The sequence below is a fragment of the Styela clava genome, chromosome 2, assembly GCF_964204865.1.
Source record: "Styela clava chromosome 2, kaStyClav1.hap1.2, whole genome shotgun sequence".
In the NCBI taxonomy this organism is placed as follows: domain Eukaryota; kingdom Metazoa; phylum Chordata; class Ascidiacea; order Stolidobranchia; family Styelidae; genus Styela; species Styela clava.
This window is the reverse complement of record NC_135251.1, coordinates 12404956-12417536: the sequence shown is the minus strand read 5'-3', so window position 1 is coordinate 12417536 and position 12581 is coordinate 12404956. Positions and strand designations below refer to the sequence as shown.

Below are 12581 nucleotides of genomic sequence, written 5' to 3'. Positions count from 1 at the left end.
AACACTTCCAAAATAAATGACAAAGTATGTCTATTTTGCTTTGATTCAACGTATTTTATTTATCCAATAATCTTACGCGAATGTTAAGTATAGAAACAATGTTTGGGGGTCAAAGGTCAAACGTCCATTTTTTTGCAATGATTCAACATATTTTTCATTCAATAGTAATTTTTTTATGGGATGAAAATATGGATCTGCTGAAAGCTGTCATAATGAACTGTAAACTGGTAAAAAAGAGGATGTCTTTACGGGTCTAGTATAGTTTAGTACCACAAGTACTTCCGGTGGGCGTAGCATGACGAATTTTGCATTTGCTATTCCCAACCCCCACCTGACTATGCCATCCAAAAATTACGTCACTACGACGTCACCACACGTCATAGGGATTGCCAAAGTATAATTACGATCGCCCGAAATGACATCTGCGCCGCCGATAACGAACTTGCTAAAGCCGCGATTTCTCTCCTATAGTGATCGTTGTGACGACAAAACGAGAGAGATTGCTTGCTCGATTTCGGGTGATCGTCTGTGCGTTTTGGACGAGCATCCTCATACTTCGGTGGGCCTTATTACGCCACTGTGACGTCGAAATGACGTACTTTTTCGGTGACGTAGTCAGGTAGGGGTTAGGATTGACATATGCAAAAATTGTTGAGCCAGGTCAACTAGAAGTACATGTGGTACTAAACTATACCAGACCCTGTCTTCACATGGTTTCAACTTTTTTTACCCATTGAAAAAAAACATTTAGATACCTCTACATCCATCGCACTGAGTTTTCATTGTCAGATTTTTTATTTTCATTGGAATTCTGAGGTTAAAACGATTTAAGATCTATTTTGATGTAATACCGGTAATAGATGTTTCTTGCATAATATTTGTAGTCTAAAATAAATTATCATGTCGGGAAGACGATTTTTGGATTCAAAGAGACCGAAAGAGATTGGCAATTTATATATTGGATGTAACAATGTTAATATCAACAACAGAGGAAAATCGACAGAGTTCCGTAAGAATTAATTTATTGCTAGATTGAAAATATTGCCAATTTAACAATTGTTTATGATTCCTCAAATTTCAGAATCGAGCGACTTGACGAGCCTCCGAATTGTATTATTGTTTTGATTTATTCTTACGCGGGATTGCTTTAAAAATAAACTGTATTGATTTAATCATTTCAATAACACGATATGTGTGTGTTGGTATTATCTCTCCAGAAAATTATGCTCAAAGTGAAAAGCTATTGAAACCATGTGGATTTATGCATGAGCATCTTGCGCCAGAGTATCACAGCAATGTAAAAACCTTCCAAAATATAATAACGAGACGTAGTCGATCACCCGAAATCAAGCAAGCTATTTCTCTTATGTACTTGTTGTAGCGATACCGATATGAGAGAAATCGCTGGCATTAGTGAGTTCTTCTTCGTCGGCGCAGATGCTATTTCAAAACTTCAAATCAAATTCATCTTGCTACTGAACCCTTTATTTGAAAGTTTTGCTAACTTGATCGGCAAAATTGTAAATTTGAAACCTATTCCGTTAGGTATATTGCAAGCTGTCTTTTCATAATAGCTAACATTACTCTCTTGTTTTTATGTTATAGAAGCCAAAAGACAAGGAACTGACATTGCAGAAAATGTTTTCATCGGATGCCACAATGTGAAGAAAGATGACAGAGAAGCAACATGCAAAGTTCAAGGTAATAAAACCAACATTACGTTTCCCAATGAAATATTTCAATGTTGAACGTAAAATCTAAATACTTTTATTAACGTCATAATGTGTATAGTCTGATTATCAAACCAGTACCTTGTAGTTGTAATACTGAATAATAACTCAACGAAACAAACAAGTCTTTCCCAAAGCGATTACCAATTATTATCTCACTAAATATCCCACACACAAATCATGTAACACTTTGTAGCCCTTGAGGAGAGAGTGATAAAAAGATTCTGAGATTTTCAGTGGGCAAACCTCTTATTCATTTTTTATATTTTTTTTCTGTCACTGTAATTAAGGTTGCACTACCGGTTCTGCGTCCATGGATGTATTTGAAGGATGTAGTGGTGTAACGATACAACACAAAAATACTATTAAAGAAGTTGGTATGTGAGAAAAATGAATTGAACTTTTATATGGCAATATAATAAGCAAAAGTTGATATATTTACAAAATAAAAATGGCCCTAATGTAGCATAAATTCCCATTCTTTGAATGTTTTTATGAATCGTTTAATGACAGGAGTCTGGTTGTTTCTGTTCTTCTTCAAGGATGTTTGTTCTTGCTTAAAGAATGAGTAAAACTGTGTTTTTTCACATTACATTTATAAACACGATTGACTTTAGAAGTGAGTATGCACTGAACCAGTGTTCTCAACCTTTTTTCAAGGGAACCAGAATTAAAAAAAAAAAAAATTTTATATAATCTTGTGATCGAAGGTTGGCTCAAATACTAATTGGTATTTAGTGCTTTTATGTCAGCAAACAATCATATTCACCTAACATTTATTTTACCACATATTACTGCACTTGTTTGTCACTAGCGACTTTCTGAAATTGTGCTGTGGGCTGTGGCTTTACTTAACTTGAATAGATGCTGTCAAGTTTTTTGCACTGTGACCCTTTCCACATATACAATTATTAAAGAGCAACACTTCAATACCAAATAGAAAATTTACTAGAAAACAAATGAAAGTTTTTGTTAAAAAAAAGAGACCCAAGGGGATTTTAAGGAGACCCAGCTCTGGGTCACGGGCCATCAGCTGGGAAGCGTTGCTCTGACTCTTTCGTTTCTCTTATCCTTGTGACAAGACCAAAATGACTTTCACAGTTGGAGGAGGCATACCCGGCACCGAAACATCTATCGTAACTGCACGAAATACAAAGAATTTCAATCTATCTTCAAGTGACAGTAATATGACACTGAGAACAGCGGGTTTAAAAGGTATTTAAAGCGGCTTTAAAGATATTTTTATGAGGGAAAATGATGAAATAATAAAATTGACTTGGAGAAATAGCAGCATACTGTCCAGTGTCCAGTATTATTGTAATGGTGCTATAACATTATGGATCGGCATTGTCATGGGTAATTAATTGAAATAAATTTGTTGCGATTTGACACAATTTTGACTTCATTTTTTTCAGAGAAGACAATGCTCCAGGAATTAAAATATTGATACAGTGATCTACCGGTATCTTAAATAGTAATGCCAGAGGGTAATGGTACTAATGCGATATGTGATTGTGAAACTTAACCAGCGGATTTGTTTAAATGTTGCCTTTTTACTCTTAATGTAGACATACCTCATTTTTCAGGTTCAAGCGCAGGATTTATAGTTCTTGATAGAGTGGAGGGTGGAACACTGGATTTTACTTCTGATTCTTCCGCAGACACCAACCGAACTAAATAGCAACGTCTAACCTTTTTGAAACTTTAATTTGTAATTCAAATATGCAAAGGTATTAATATAAACCGCGAAAAACTTCAACACTGGCAAATACAATAAGCATTTTTGCTTTCTGAAGTCATCAACTTCCGCGAAAAAAGTTCAAATTAAATGTGCCTAAGACAATATTTGCTGCAAAATATACTTCATTGTTTACTATATTATTTGATACCTAAAGGGTGTCCATAAAGTCCCTTTCAATTTCAATTTTGTTATGAAGGCAGTTCTACATATATCTTGAACAGGTTTGTTGTATCTTAATTAATCAGTAATTGTTTAAGTATTTTTACTTCATTTATTTATCTGTGAGGGTCAAAACAATATATGGTATCGATAAATTCCATTTTTAAATACTTTTAAGACTTTATGGACACCCTGTAAAATATAACTATTATTTGGTAGTTTACTTACAAAATTAATTCTCATAGTAGCTTATGAGCTTTCAAACAGATCAACATCCACAAGTAATTGTTTGGTATTAGGTTGTAAAACTACACTAATAGCAAATGATTTTTGATGTACCGGTAGGTATATTATGGAGCTTTAAATTACATTTTGGTATTTTCCTAACTGTACTTTTCTGTTTCTCAGTCTTAAATTAGCATATATCACATTATGTATTATGTCAAGCTTCTTTGAACATCACTGTATTTTTACAAAAATGGTGAAATATTTTTTTATTTGTTGTATCAATGAAAACTGCATCAGTATATCGACCTATACCAAAAAAAGTTTTGCTTCATATTTACAAAAAAATGTCCGCATTTTGGGGAATGTTGATGTAGATTCTTGTCATTCACAGATTTATATATTTGACTAATTTAATTTAAATTTTAATATTTTTTTTAGTTCACTGCTCTTACCATACTGATTTTGTTGCATAATATTTTTATGATTTAATGTTCCTTGATCTAATGGCAAGTTAAACAGAGGTTTATTGAATTTTCATGTCGTATTTATCGCTCCAGTTCTAAGTAAATTTTACCATAAAGGATTTGGATTCATGAGCAAAATAGAGCTACATTGTTGAACTACATTGAACTTGTTGATTCATAATAAGAAGGGGAAAAAGCATTTATATTCAGTATGTGTGTGTGTCTGCTCTGGTACGCTCGTATTCAGCGAATGAAATTTCTCTTGTTTTCTAAACCTTTTTGTCACGCACTTTGTGAAACAATAATATCAGATTGCTCAGGGGTATGTATAAATATATATATTGTTCATATTTTTATTCGTTTGAGAAAGTATTTGGGCGCGAGTTAGCTACCCAACTTTCTGAATTCTGTATTCATTGGTAAAAATTGCAAGGCTGATAATAACGTATTCATGATTGAAAGGCTAATATAAGAGAAAATCTCCGGGATCTTATGTAAGAAGTCCCCGCCAATAACGCATAAATATGTGATAAAACACACCAGCCACGTTTTGAAATAAGGTAGTAGTCATCCAGTTCGGGTTATGAATGAGTTTAAAATTGGGATTCTCAGTGCAATCTGGAATCCTAACCCTAACTGGATATCTACTAATTTTCTTATTTTGAGCGTTGGCGGGAGCTTAGTACAAAAAAATCCAACTTAGTTGAATTGGACCTCCTGAAGTATATATGCGCACCAAGATGGCGCACAACCTGAACTCAAGGTTTTGTACCAGGTTAGGGTTCAGGTTATGCCACTTTTGGTGCGCAAACTTCAGGAGTACCGTGGAAATATTTATGAGAAAGTGTAGGCCAACGATAATTATCAGACTAGGGGTTACTCCACAGAAATTACATCGCTTAAAAGCAATTAACGATGGTCCAAATTCTTAAGTTAGAAGTAATCAATGAACAATTAAAATAAGCAAATTGAAATCGTGGATAATCTTGTCTTAGAAATAATTGAAACTCGTATTTTTTTTTTTACTTAAATAAAAATAACGTACAAGCATCTCAATTCAATAACAGTCGTTAAAAATTGTCCGTCCGCGATCAATTGCAAGTGGGGCGCATTTTTAAATTTTACATAGATAGACCATTGTATCCACGCCAACAGTTTTTTTGTCCTAATCATAGGTAGAAAAATAAAACAATTATTGTTCCTACTATACTCGACCACAAACCTACTCTTACCCAGGGGCGTGTCTAACCTTTCTGCTGCTCTAGACGAGTTTCTAATAATGCTGCCCCTTATACCTAACTTTGAAAATGATTTGGGGGATAAAGTAATAGATGTTGTTATACATGAAAATAAAAAAATTAAAAGTCGGGTAAGTGAGATGTTTGTATGTATGTATTATTAATTAAATCACCAAACTAAGCAACATACTCACCCCTATAACGTGGCACACCTCTAGACACGCTCCTGCGCTTAACTTATAATATGACTGTAATAGCCCCTTGATTATAGTATATTTACCACGCTCTATGTCTAGCTGGTTTCCTTTCTTTCAAGGTCCGTGTCGAAGAATAAGCGAAAGAGGGGAAACCAAAACAAGCCCGCAAATACAGCGATGGAAGCACAACCGACAAAGCTACGATATATATCAACCTGGAGGCGTTTGAACGAAAAGAACCGTTCCACCACAAATGTAAGTTGACCATGTAAATTTACTGCGCTGGATATTGCTGATTTATAAATACAAACTTAACAAAATTTGTGAAATTGGTGTTTGTGGTGGAAAATCCAGTTTCAGTGTGATAGAAGGCAGAACCCACTTACACGATTTTACCATGCCAAGTTCACAAAAACACACCAAAATGCAGTGGCGGCGCGTGGTCATTTTGACAACCGAGGCAAGCTACTGCGGGACCAAGTCACCCCCATCTACGGGGACAGAATGAGCGCTGTAAGTTCTCCCATCATTTTATGAGTATAAAAACCATTCCATCGGTAACAACCAATCGGCAAAAGCGACAATTTTTAACGATAAGAAAGTGTCTTTAACACCGGTCCAAGTCAAGGGATTAATAAATATAGACATAGTTTATTTTGAAACCTCTTTCAAAAGGAAAGGCAATATTTACCCAGATAAATACAATGACATATTAACAGAAACTTCGGGAAAGCAGACAAAACCTAAAATAAGGTTTAAAACGTTACTATGAAGAAAGGAAAGTTAATGCAAAGATAAGGACATGCGTCGCTCACTCATAGATATATATGCTGCTAGACTTCTACTGCTTGAACATATATGCAACACGCCGCGGTTTCTTGGAAGCAAAATGCTCAATAACGCGCTGATTAAAGTCATGCATCCCAGAAATAACGTCTCTGTGAATGGATAAAACAGCCAAGGAATTTAATCTATCTTGCGTCATTGTGTTTCTGAGATACGTTTTAATACGCTTCAGCGTGCTGAATGTTCGCTTTGCGTCGGCGGAAGAAGTAGGCGTCATCAAAATGATGTCCAGAAATTTTGCAGACGCCGCAAAGGTAGTTACTAGAGTGTTATCTATGAGGAACCCATAGAGCGCGCAAGTTGATGTGATGTTCAAAAAAGTTTGATTGGTGTATATATATACATCGCAATTCATTTTCCAATTTACCCACGTTTATCATGGGGTAAAATTTGGAGACAGTAGCCAACAAATGGATGGGAAATTGACGTGCAAATTTTGAAAAATTTTTGGGGTTCATCAAAGAAAACGCGGCAAGGTGTTCAGTGCCCAGACGATCGCCTATTTGATTCACCAGAATGTCACAGCATTCCTTTGCAGACAAAATCAAACGCTGCGTTGTTTGCCCGCGGTGTAAAGAAGCACTCCATGTGTCGTCGTATTTTATTGTTTCCCGGATACGAGATACAGCATCGCAGAAGTCTGAAATACACGACTGCACAGACGCTCCATCCATTAGCCTTGACTGCAATGCGCCGTATAATACATCCACGTGATAGAATATTGTGGAGAAAAAAGCGAGAAAAAATGAAAACTCACCATCTTCTAGCAGACGCTTTAGACCTGCCGCCTCCCTCACAGAGCGTTCGTCCCAAACCGGAGAGCTCTGAATGCCATTGAAACACTCAATGAGCTCAGACCTAATTTCGGTCACGCCCTGCACTACGCGTGATTGGAAGTTCCAACGTGTTGGTGCACAAGCTGGGAGACGGCGGCTACATATCTGGCGAAGGAGGTCAGAGCGCTTCGGCGAACCGGATAAAAATGAAGAAAACCCCGAAACATTTGCAAAAAATATACGGACGAGAGGGGTATCAAGACACATATTTTTAATAACGAGGTTAAATTGGTGTGCATAACAATGTAAAAAATGCGCATGAGGAAAATCTTCTTCTATATAAACTTGAACACCATGTTTCGACCAACTCATGACTGCCGCGCCGTCATAAGTTTGAGCTATCAATTTTGACTTCGCGTTGTAAGGCTGTAACACTTATTTCAGTACAGCCGATATCCCGCAAGCCGTGCGATCAACGATTGGTACAAAGCTGTGAAATCTCTCTGTAGGTTTACCATCTTTCACAAACCGAAAAATCACAGCCAGTTGGGAAACGCACGTGATGTCAGTTGTCTCGTCAGACTGGATCGAAAGGAACTGGCAATTCTCAATTTCCAGAGCCAAATTTTGTAAATAAATTTTATACATTGAGTCGAGCAAATCATTTTGGATATCCTTAGATGTCCCTTTCGAAACAGTTGCGGCATCAAGATGATCTCTCAATACTGTATCTAGGGATGCGGTGTATTCCACCATATCCAAAAATATCCCTCCATTAGAAGAGCCAGCCCGTTCATCGTGCCCACGGAGGGACAGCTCGTGACAACCAATGAACTTCAAAACATCTATCAATCGATCATCTATCTATCTCGACGTTTTGGTTGTGCCGACGAATAGAAACCGCGCGTCCTTCATCCAACTGTGCTGCAATATTAACATTTCCGAATGTTCGGTATTTTACTGCATTGTCCAGATGCTCCATAGAAGATTGATGATATCTGGCACGCTCGGAAAGATGTTTAAGATCTCTAAAACCAAATTTACACCAACGTGAGTCACGGGCGGTAGCAAAAAATAGACAATAAAAACAAAAAAGTGCATTTTTGTCCTCGCTGTAACACAACCATTCGTGTTTTTTATACCAAGTTTCTGCGCAGAATGTACGCCGACGCTTTCCTCCGTCATGGGATTGTTCCAGTGAACAATTTTTTGGTTGATAAGGCCCAAGACGTTGTACCTCTAATTTTTGTTCCAGCGGCAGCTGCGAAAACGGAGTGCGAAGTAGTGCATCAACCTTATTCATTATGAGGTCTAAGGCTAAGAAATGCGAAGCCGGAAAGAAGTGAGGAGCTCAAAAGGAATGTGGAAAATCGAAAGCAAATGGACTTAAGGTCTCTAACTGATTCAAATAGCGAAACAAGCGACAAAAACGAAGGCGAGGAAACTATCAACTCTTCAAGCAGCCAACGAACGAGAAGGAATGCGTGAATATGTCAACACGTTGTTGTAAGAAAAGTCGGCATTGTGTCTTCATAATTTCGGGGCTAGCCCCGATCGGCCCCGATGATTTAGTAAAAGAAACAGAAAACAAACGAGACAAACGCGGCGAGTGGAAGATAAAAGAGAGAATACGATATACAATGAGCAACCGGGGCAAAATCGGCGTCGCCCCGTCGACGTTCGGCGAAGGCTTTGCGAGCGAAAAATGAACCATGTCGGGAGAATATGGCTAGTGTAGACAGTCTGTGCAACCGATATTGAGGTATTTTTCGAATATTTTTTATTATACCGAAAAAACAACCGGGGCATTGCCCCGGTTGGCCCTATTGAAGCGCCGCCACTGCCAAAATGACTGTATAGTTCAGCAGCAAAGTTTATAACAGGTCTTTATATGGAGCTCCAGAAGTATGTGCATCAAGGTGGCGCACAACCTGAACATAGTATGTGTACCAGGTTAGGGTTCAGGCTGTGCGCTATCTTGGTGCACATACTTTGGGAGCGCGCTTTATATTTTCTATTCGAGTTTTGATAGGTAGGCAACCAGAGTTTCTCGCTTTCGTAATCAAACGAAGCTTAATAAATTATTCGTGATCCGAATTCTATGAAGATTGTTGCTCATATTCCAGAACATTTATATTTGTGCATATTATGTATTTCAGAAGCCCATTCCCACCACTTAACAATCCTAGCCTCGCCCCTTCGTCATTGGTAAATACGGTCCTCAAATGGCATAAGCCAGGGTCTCTCGTTGTCCAAATTGTTGGTATTTAGTCCGGATTCCTGAAACTCTTCGGCACAATTATATACAAATATGAAGGTGTAACGAAAATTAAATAGTTTTCTCTATTTTCATACAAGTAATCAAGAAAATTATGGGTTCCGTTTTTTGGGTCGATGTATATATATATATATATATATATATAATTGGACACTAAATGTACTTATGGGTCGTTTTGCTAGATTGTTGTTGTTGGAGTTCTACTTTCTGAAATATATACTTCCTAAAGTCGTTTTTGAATACTCACTGATACTGTTGTCGTGTTCACGATAAAGGGATTTCGATCTGGGATTAACCTGCTTTATCAGATATTTCCCGCCGCGAGGCTTCATTGAACTGGGAAAGGTTTCAATACTGATAACTTTGGCTGCAGGAAGTCGTTGAAAATTGTACGATTTGTTATCGCACTAATGATAAAAAGTCAGAAAAATATATAAAAGTATTTTATACCTTTTATTTTAACAAATTAGTGTGGTTGCATCAGAGAACTGTAATCGATCACAAATTTAGGCGTTTTAAGATTCTTGTTGCGTGCATTTGATATACTAGTTGCAGAGTAGTTCATGGTGAGGCATCGTATAATTGTGATTAGGAAGTGACTCCTTGGCTCAAAGCGCCATATTCTAAATCTAAACTAAGGTATTTTAATATGATTAGGCGTTTGATTGTTGAACGATTGTTTGCGTTTGAGCTCTCATTGGAATCCGCTTTCTAGCGAGAAGGAAATTATCCAAGTCTGACATCAATTGACTTCAACTATTGTTTACGTTTGAGCTTCCAACGCCTTTGTCATCGCGACATATAATTGTGTGATTCAGAATATAATGGTAAGTTGGGACGAGGTAGAGGCGAGTCTGTCTGTTAAGTTCACATGGCACACGCCGTCTGGCAAGTAATATTTTATCTGTTTTGTCTGAAGTAAATTCCAAGTACATATTGCAGTCACAGAAATTTTTAATTTGAGGTTAAGTAGACGTAATCCGTTCCCCATAGTGCAGTGCGTTTTAGGTAAAGCATATTTCGTTATCGCACTTGAACGTAGAAAATGTAACATTTTGTGACTTTAATCGGCGATCATGTGAGAATATGATATATATATATTTGAGGTTGCAGCTGAAAATGTTGTTAAAAGTTTTTATTTGGTCCTGAATTTAAAATCTGCGGATTTTAACTTAATTTTAGTTTAGGATTATAATAAATATTATAGATATGAATGAACATACATGCGAAATATGCTTAAAGAAATTCACAATGAGAGGCCGATTGCTGAGGCACCAGAGGTCTGTACACAGTAAACTAAGACACAAATGTCGTGAATGTGGGAAACTATTTACAAGGTCTGACGCTCTGAAGAGGCATTGTATAACATTTCACAGACGTCCAAAAAGATGGTCTTTTCCCCAATCTTTCGAGGACAAAATCACAAATTTAACAGGTTGCAGCGAAAACGCCTCGATAGCCATAGAGACTAAAGTTGACGAAAGAATCTCTCCGCCCGCGTTGATAACTATTGACTCGCAAATAAATAATTTTCCGGGAAGAGTAAAACAAGGAACAATAGATAAACCTATTGAGCAAACTATTACAGCCATGTGGGCTTCGAAACTTCATGATATAGGCTCAGAATCCAACAAGAAGAAACACTCAGAAAGTCAAATTCCCGAAAAACACTTTCCTCCGGAATCAGTGACAGAAACCCTTGAATCAGGCTCACGAAAAATAACTCAAGTAATCCTACCGTGTTCCTCCATACACTCTAGCAATCTTAAAAGTAAGTATTACCTCTCCAACGTGTTAAGACGTTATTAACCAATAAATATAACTAATGCTTTACCTCTCGTCAGGTTTTGGAAATTTACGGAAGTACTGATGAATTCAAAAGCACCATACCGCACCTCAAGAAATATTTTGTAAGGGACAACTGGACGTCCATCAATTTCAGCGACATCAAAAAAGAAGACGACTCCACCAAACGGACATTATTACGTGACATCAAACACTTTCTAATGCATCTCATTGAGAACAAATACGATTATTTGGAGAAAATAGTTCCCGCAGTATTTTGGTTCGAAGAATTTTTGAAACTCCGAGACGAGTTTTATTAAATGTTTTCATCATTAAACTACTTGGATTGTGTATTGGCATTTGTTGTTGAATTTGTTCTTTTTCGTTTGTGTGTTTTGTGTTTCTAATAAACTAAAAATATGTAAATACTAGTTCAAATATTTGAAATACAGACCCAGTCATACGTTAAAAATTGTTGTCTCATTTTAAAACACGTTTTATCAATTCGGTGATATATATGAGAGAGAGAGAGATTTTATTATTTTTTCAACCAAAAAATACAGTCATCAATAAAATAGCAACAACAAATAAAATTGTTTCGGTAGGGACAGGAGGGAGCGATACGACCATACCGTCGTCGTAGTCAGCTCCCACCATATACGCTGATGTGATTAAAATTAAAACTGATAGATGAATAGTGGCAAAACTTGAACTATTACGATAATATTTTTACAAAATATTTCTGAATAAAATTAGGGGATTTTCAGGTAAATGCAATGGTTTGTAGGTGTGTTTTTAAAAAAAAAAAGAAGAAAAACAAAAAAATTTAAAGCGGCAAAATAATGTGATGGAAATTTGTACTTAACTGAAAACTAAATTACTAAATTCAATAGGGTTTGGGCGATATTATTAAGAAAATAAATTGGCTATATGTACACAGTGGATCAGGAAAAAAAAATTTAATGTGACGATAATGTGTCTGATCGGGAAAAATAATAAAGTGCAACTTAGTGGTACATACACAGTATAGAAAAAATAACGCACTGGATAGGGCAAGAGGAATTTTATTTAGAGGTTTGTCATAATTTGAAAATGTTAAAAAAATTCCATGAACTTTATATTGATATGTTTAGAAATTT

General features: G+C 36.6%; 2 protein-coding genes across 2 annotated transcripts; both read left to right on the top strand.

Moving 5' to 3' along the window:
• Positions 1–859: 859 nt before the first annotated feature.
• On the top strand, positions 860–4837 carry LOC120336166 (uncharacterized). The gene is made up of 5 exons (XM_039403776.2): positions 860–1009; positions 1606–1701; positions 2021–2107; positions 2832–2945; positions 3317–4837. The coding sequence occupies exons 1-5, from the start codon at positions 901–903 to the stop codon at positions 3409–3411; spliced, it is 501 nt and encodes a 166-aa protein (XP_039259710.2). The 5' UTR covers positions 860–900; the 3' UTR covers positions 3412–4837.
• A 6040-nt stretch (positions 4838–10877) lies between these two features.
• LOC144419939 (uncharacterized) lies at positions 10878–12133 on the top strand. Its single transcript, XM_078110192.1, has 2 exons — positions 10878–11428; positions 11502–12133. Exons 1-2 carry the CDS (start codon positions 10909–10911, stop codon positions 11525–11527), a joined length of 546 nt encoding a protein of 181 aa, XP_077966318.1. The 5' UTR covers positions 10878–10908; the 3' UTR covers positions 11528–12133.
• Positions 12134–12581: the final 448 nt, after the last annotated feature.

What these genes read in the sequence shown, in the direction of transcription:
- LOC144419939 (XM_078110192.1), top strand. Translation starts at nt 10,909, where the DNA reads ATGAGAGGCCGATTGCTGAGGCACCAGAGGTCTGTACACAGTAAACTA. An exon ending in ACACTCTAGCAATCTTAAAA is followed by an intron (nt 11,429 to 11,501) that starts GTAAGTATTACC and finishes ACCTCTCGTCAG; the next exon opens with GTTTTGGAAATTTACGGAAG.
- LOC120336166 (XM_039403776.2), top strand. Translation starts at nt 901, where the DNA reads ATGTCGGGAAGACGATTTTTGGATTCAAAGAGACCGAAAGAGATTGGC. An exon ending in AGGAAAATCGACAGAGTTCC is followed by an intron (nt 1,010 to 1,605) that starts GTAAGAATTAAT and finishes TTTATGTTATAG; the next exon opens with AAGCCAAAAGACAAGGAACT. An exon ending in GAGAACAGCGGGTTTAAAAG is followed by an intron (nt 2,946 to 3,316) that starts GTATTTAAAGCG and finishes CTCATTTTTCAG; the next exon opens with GTTCAAGCGCAGGATTTATA.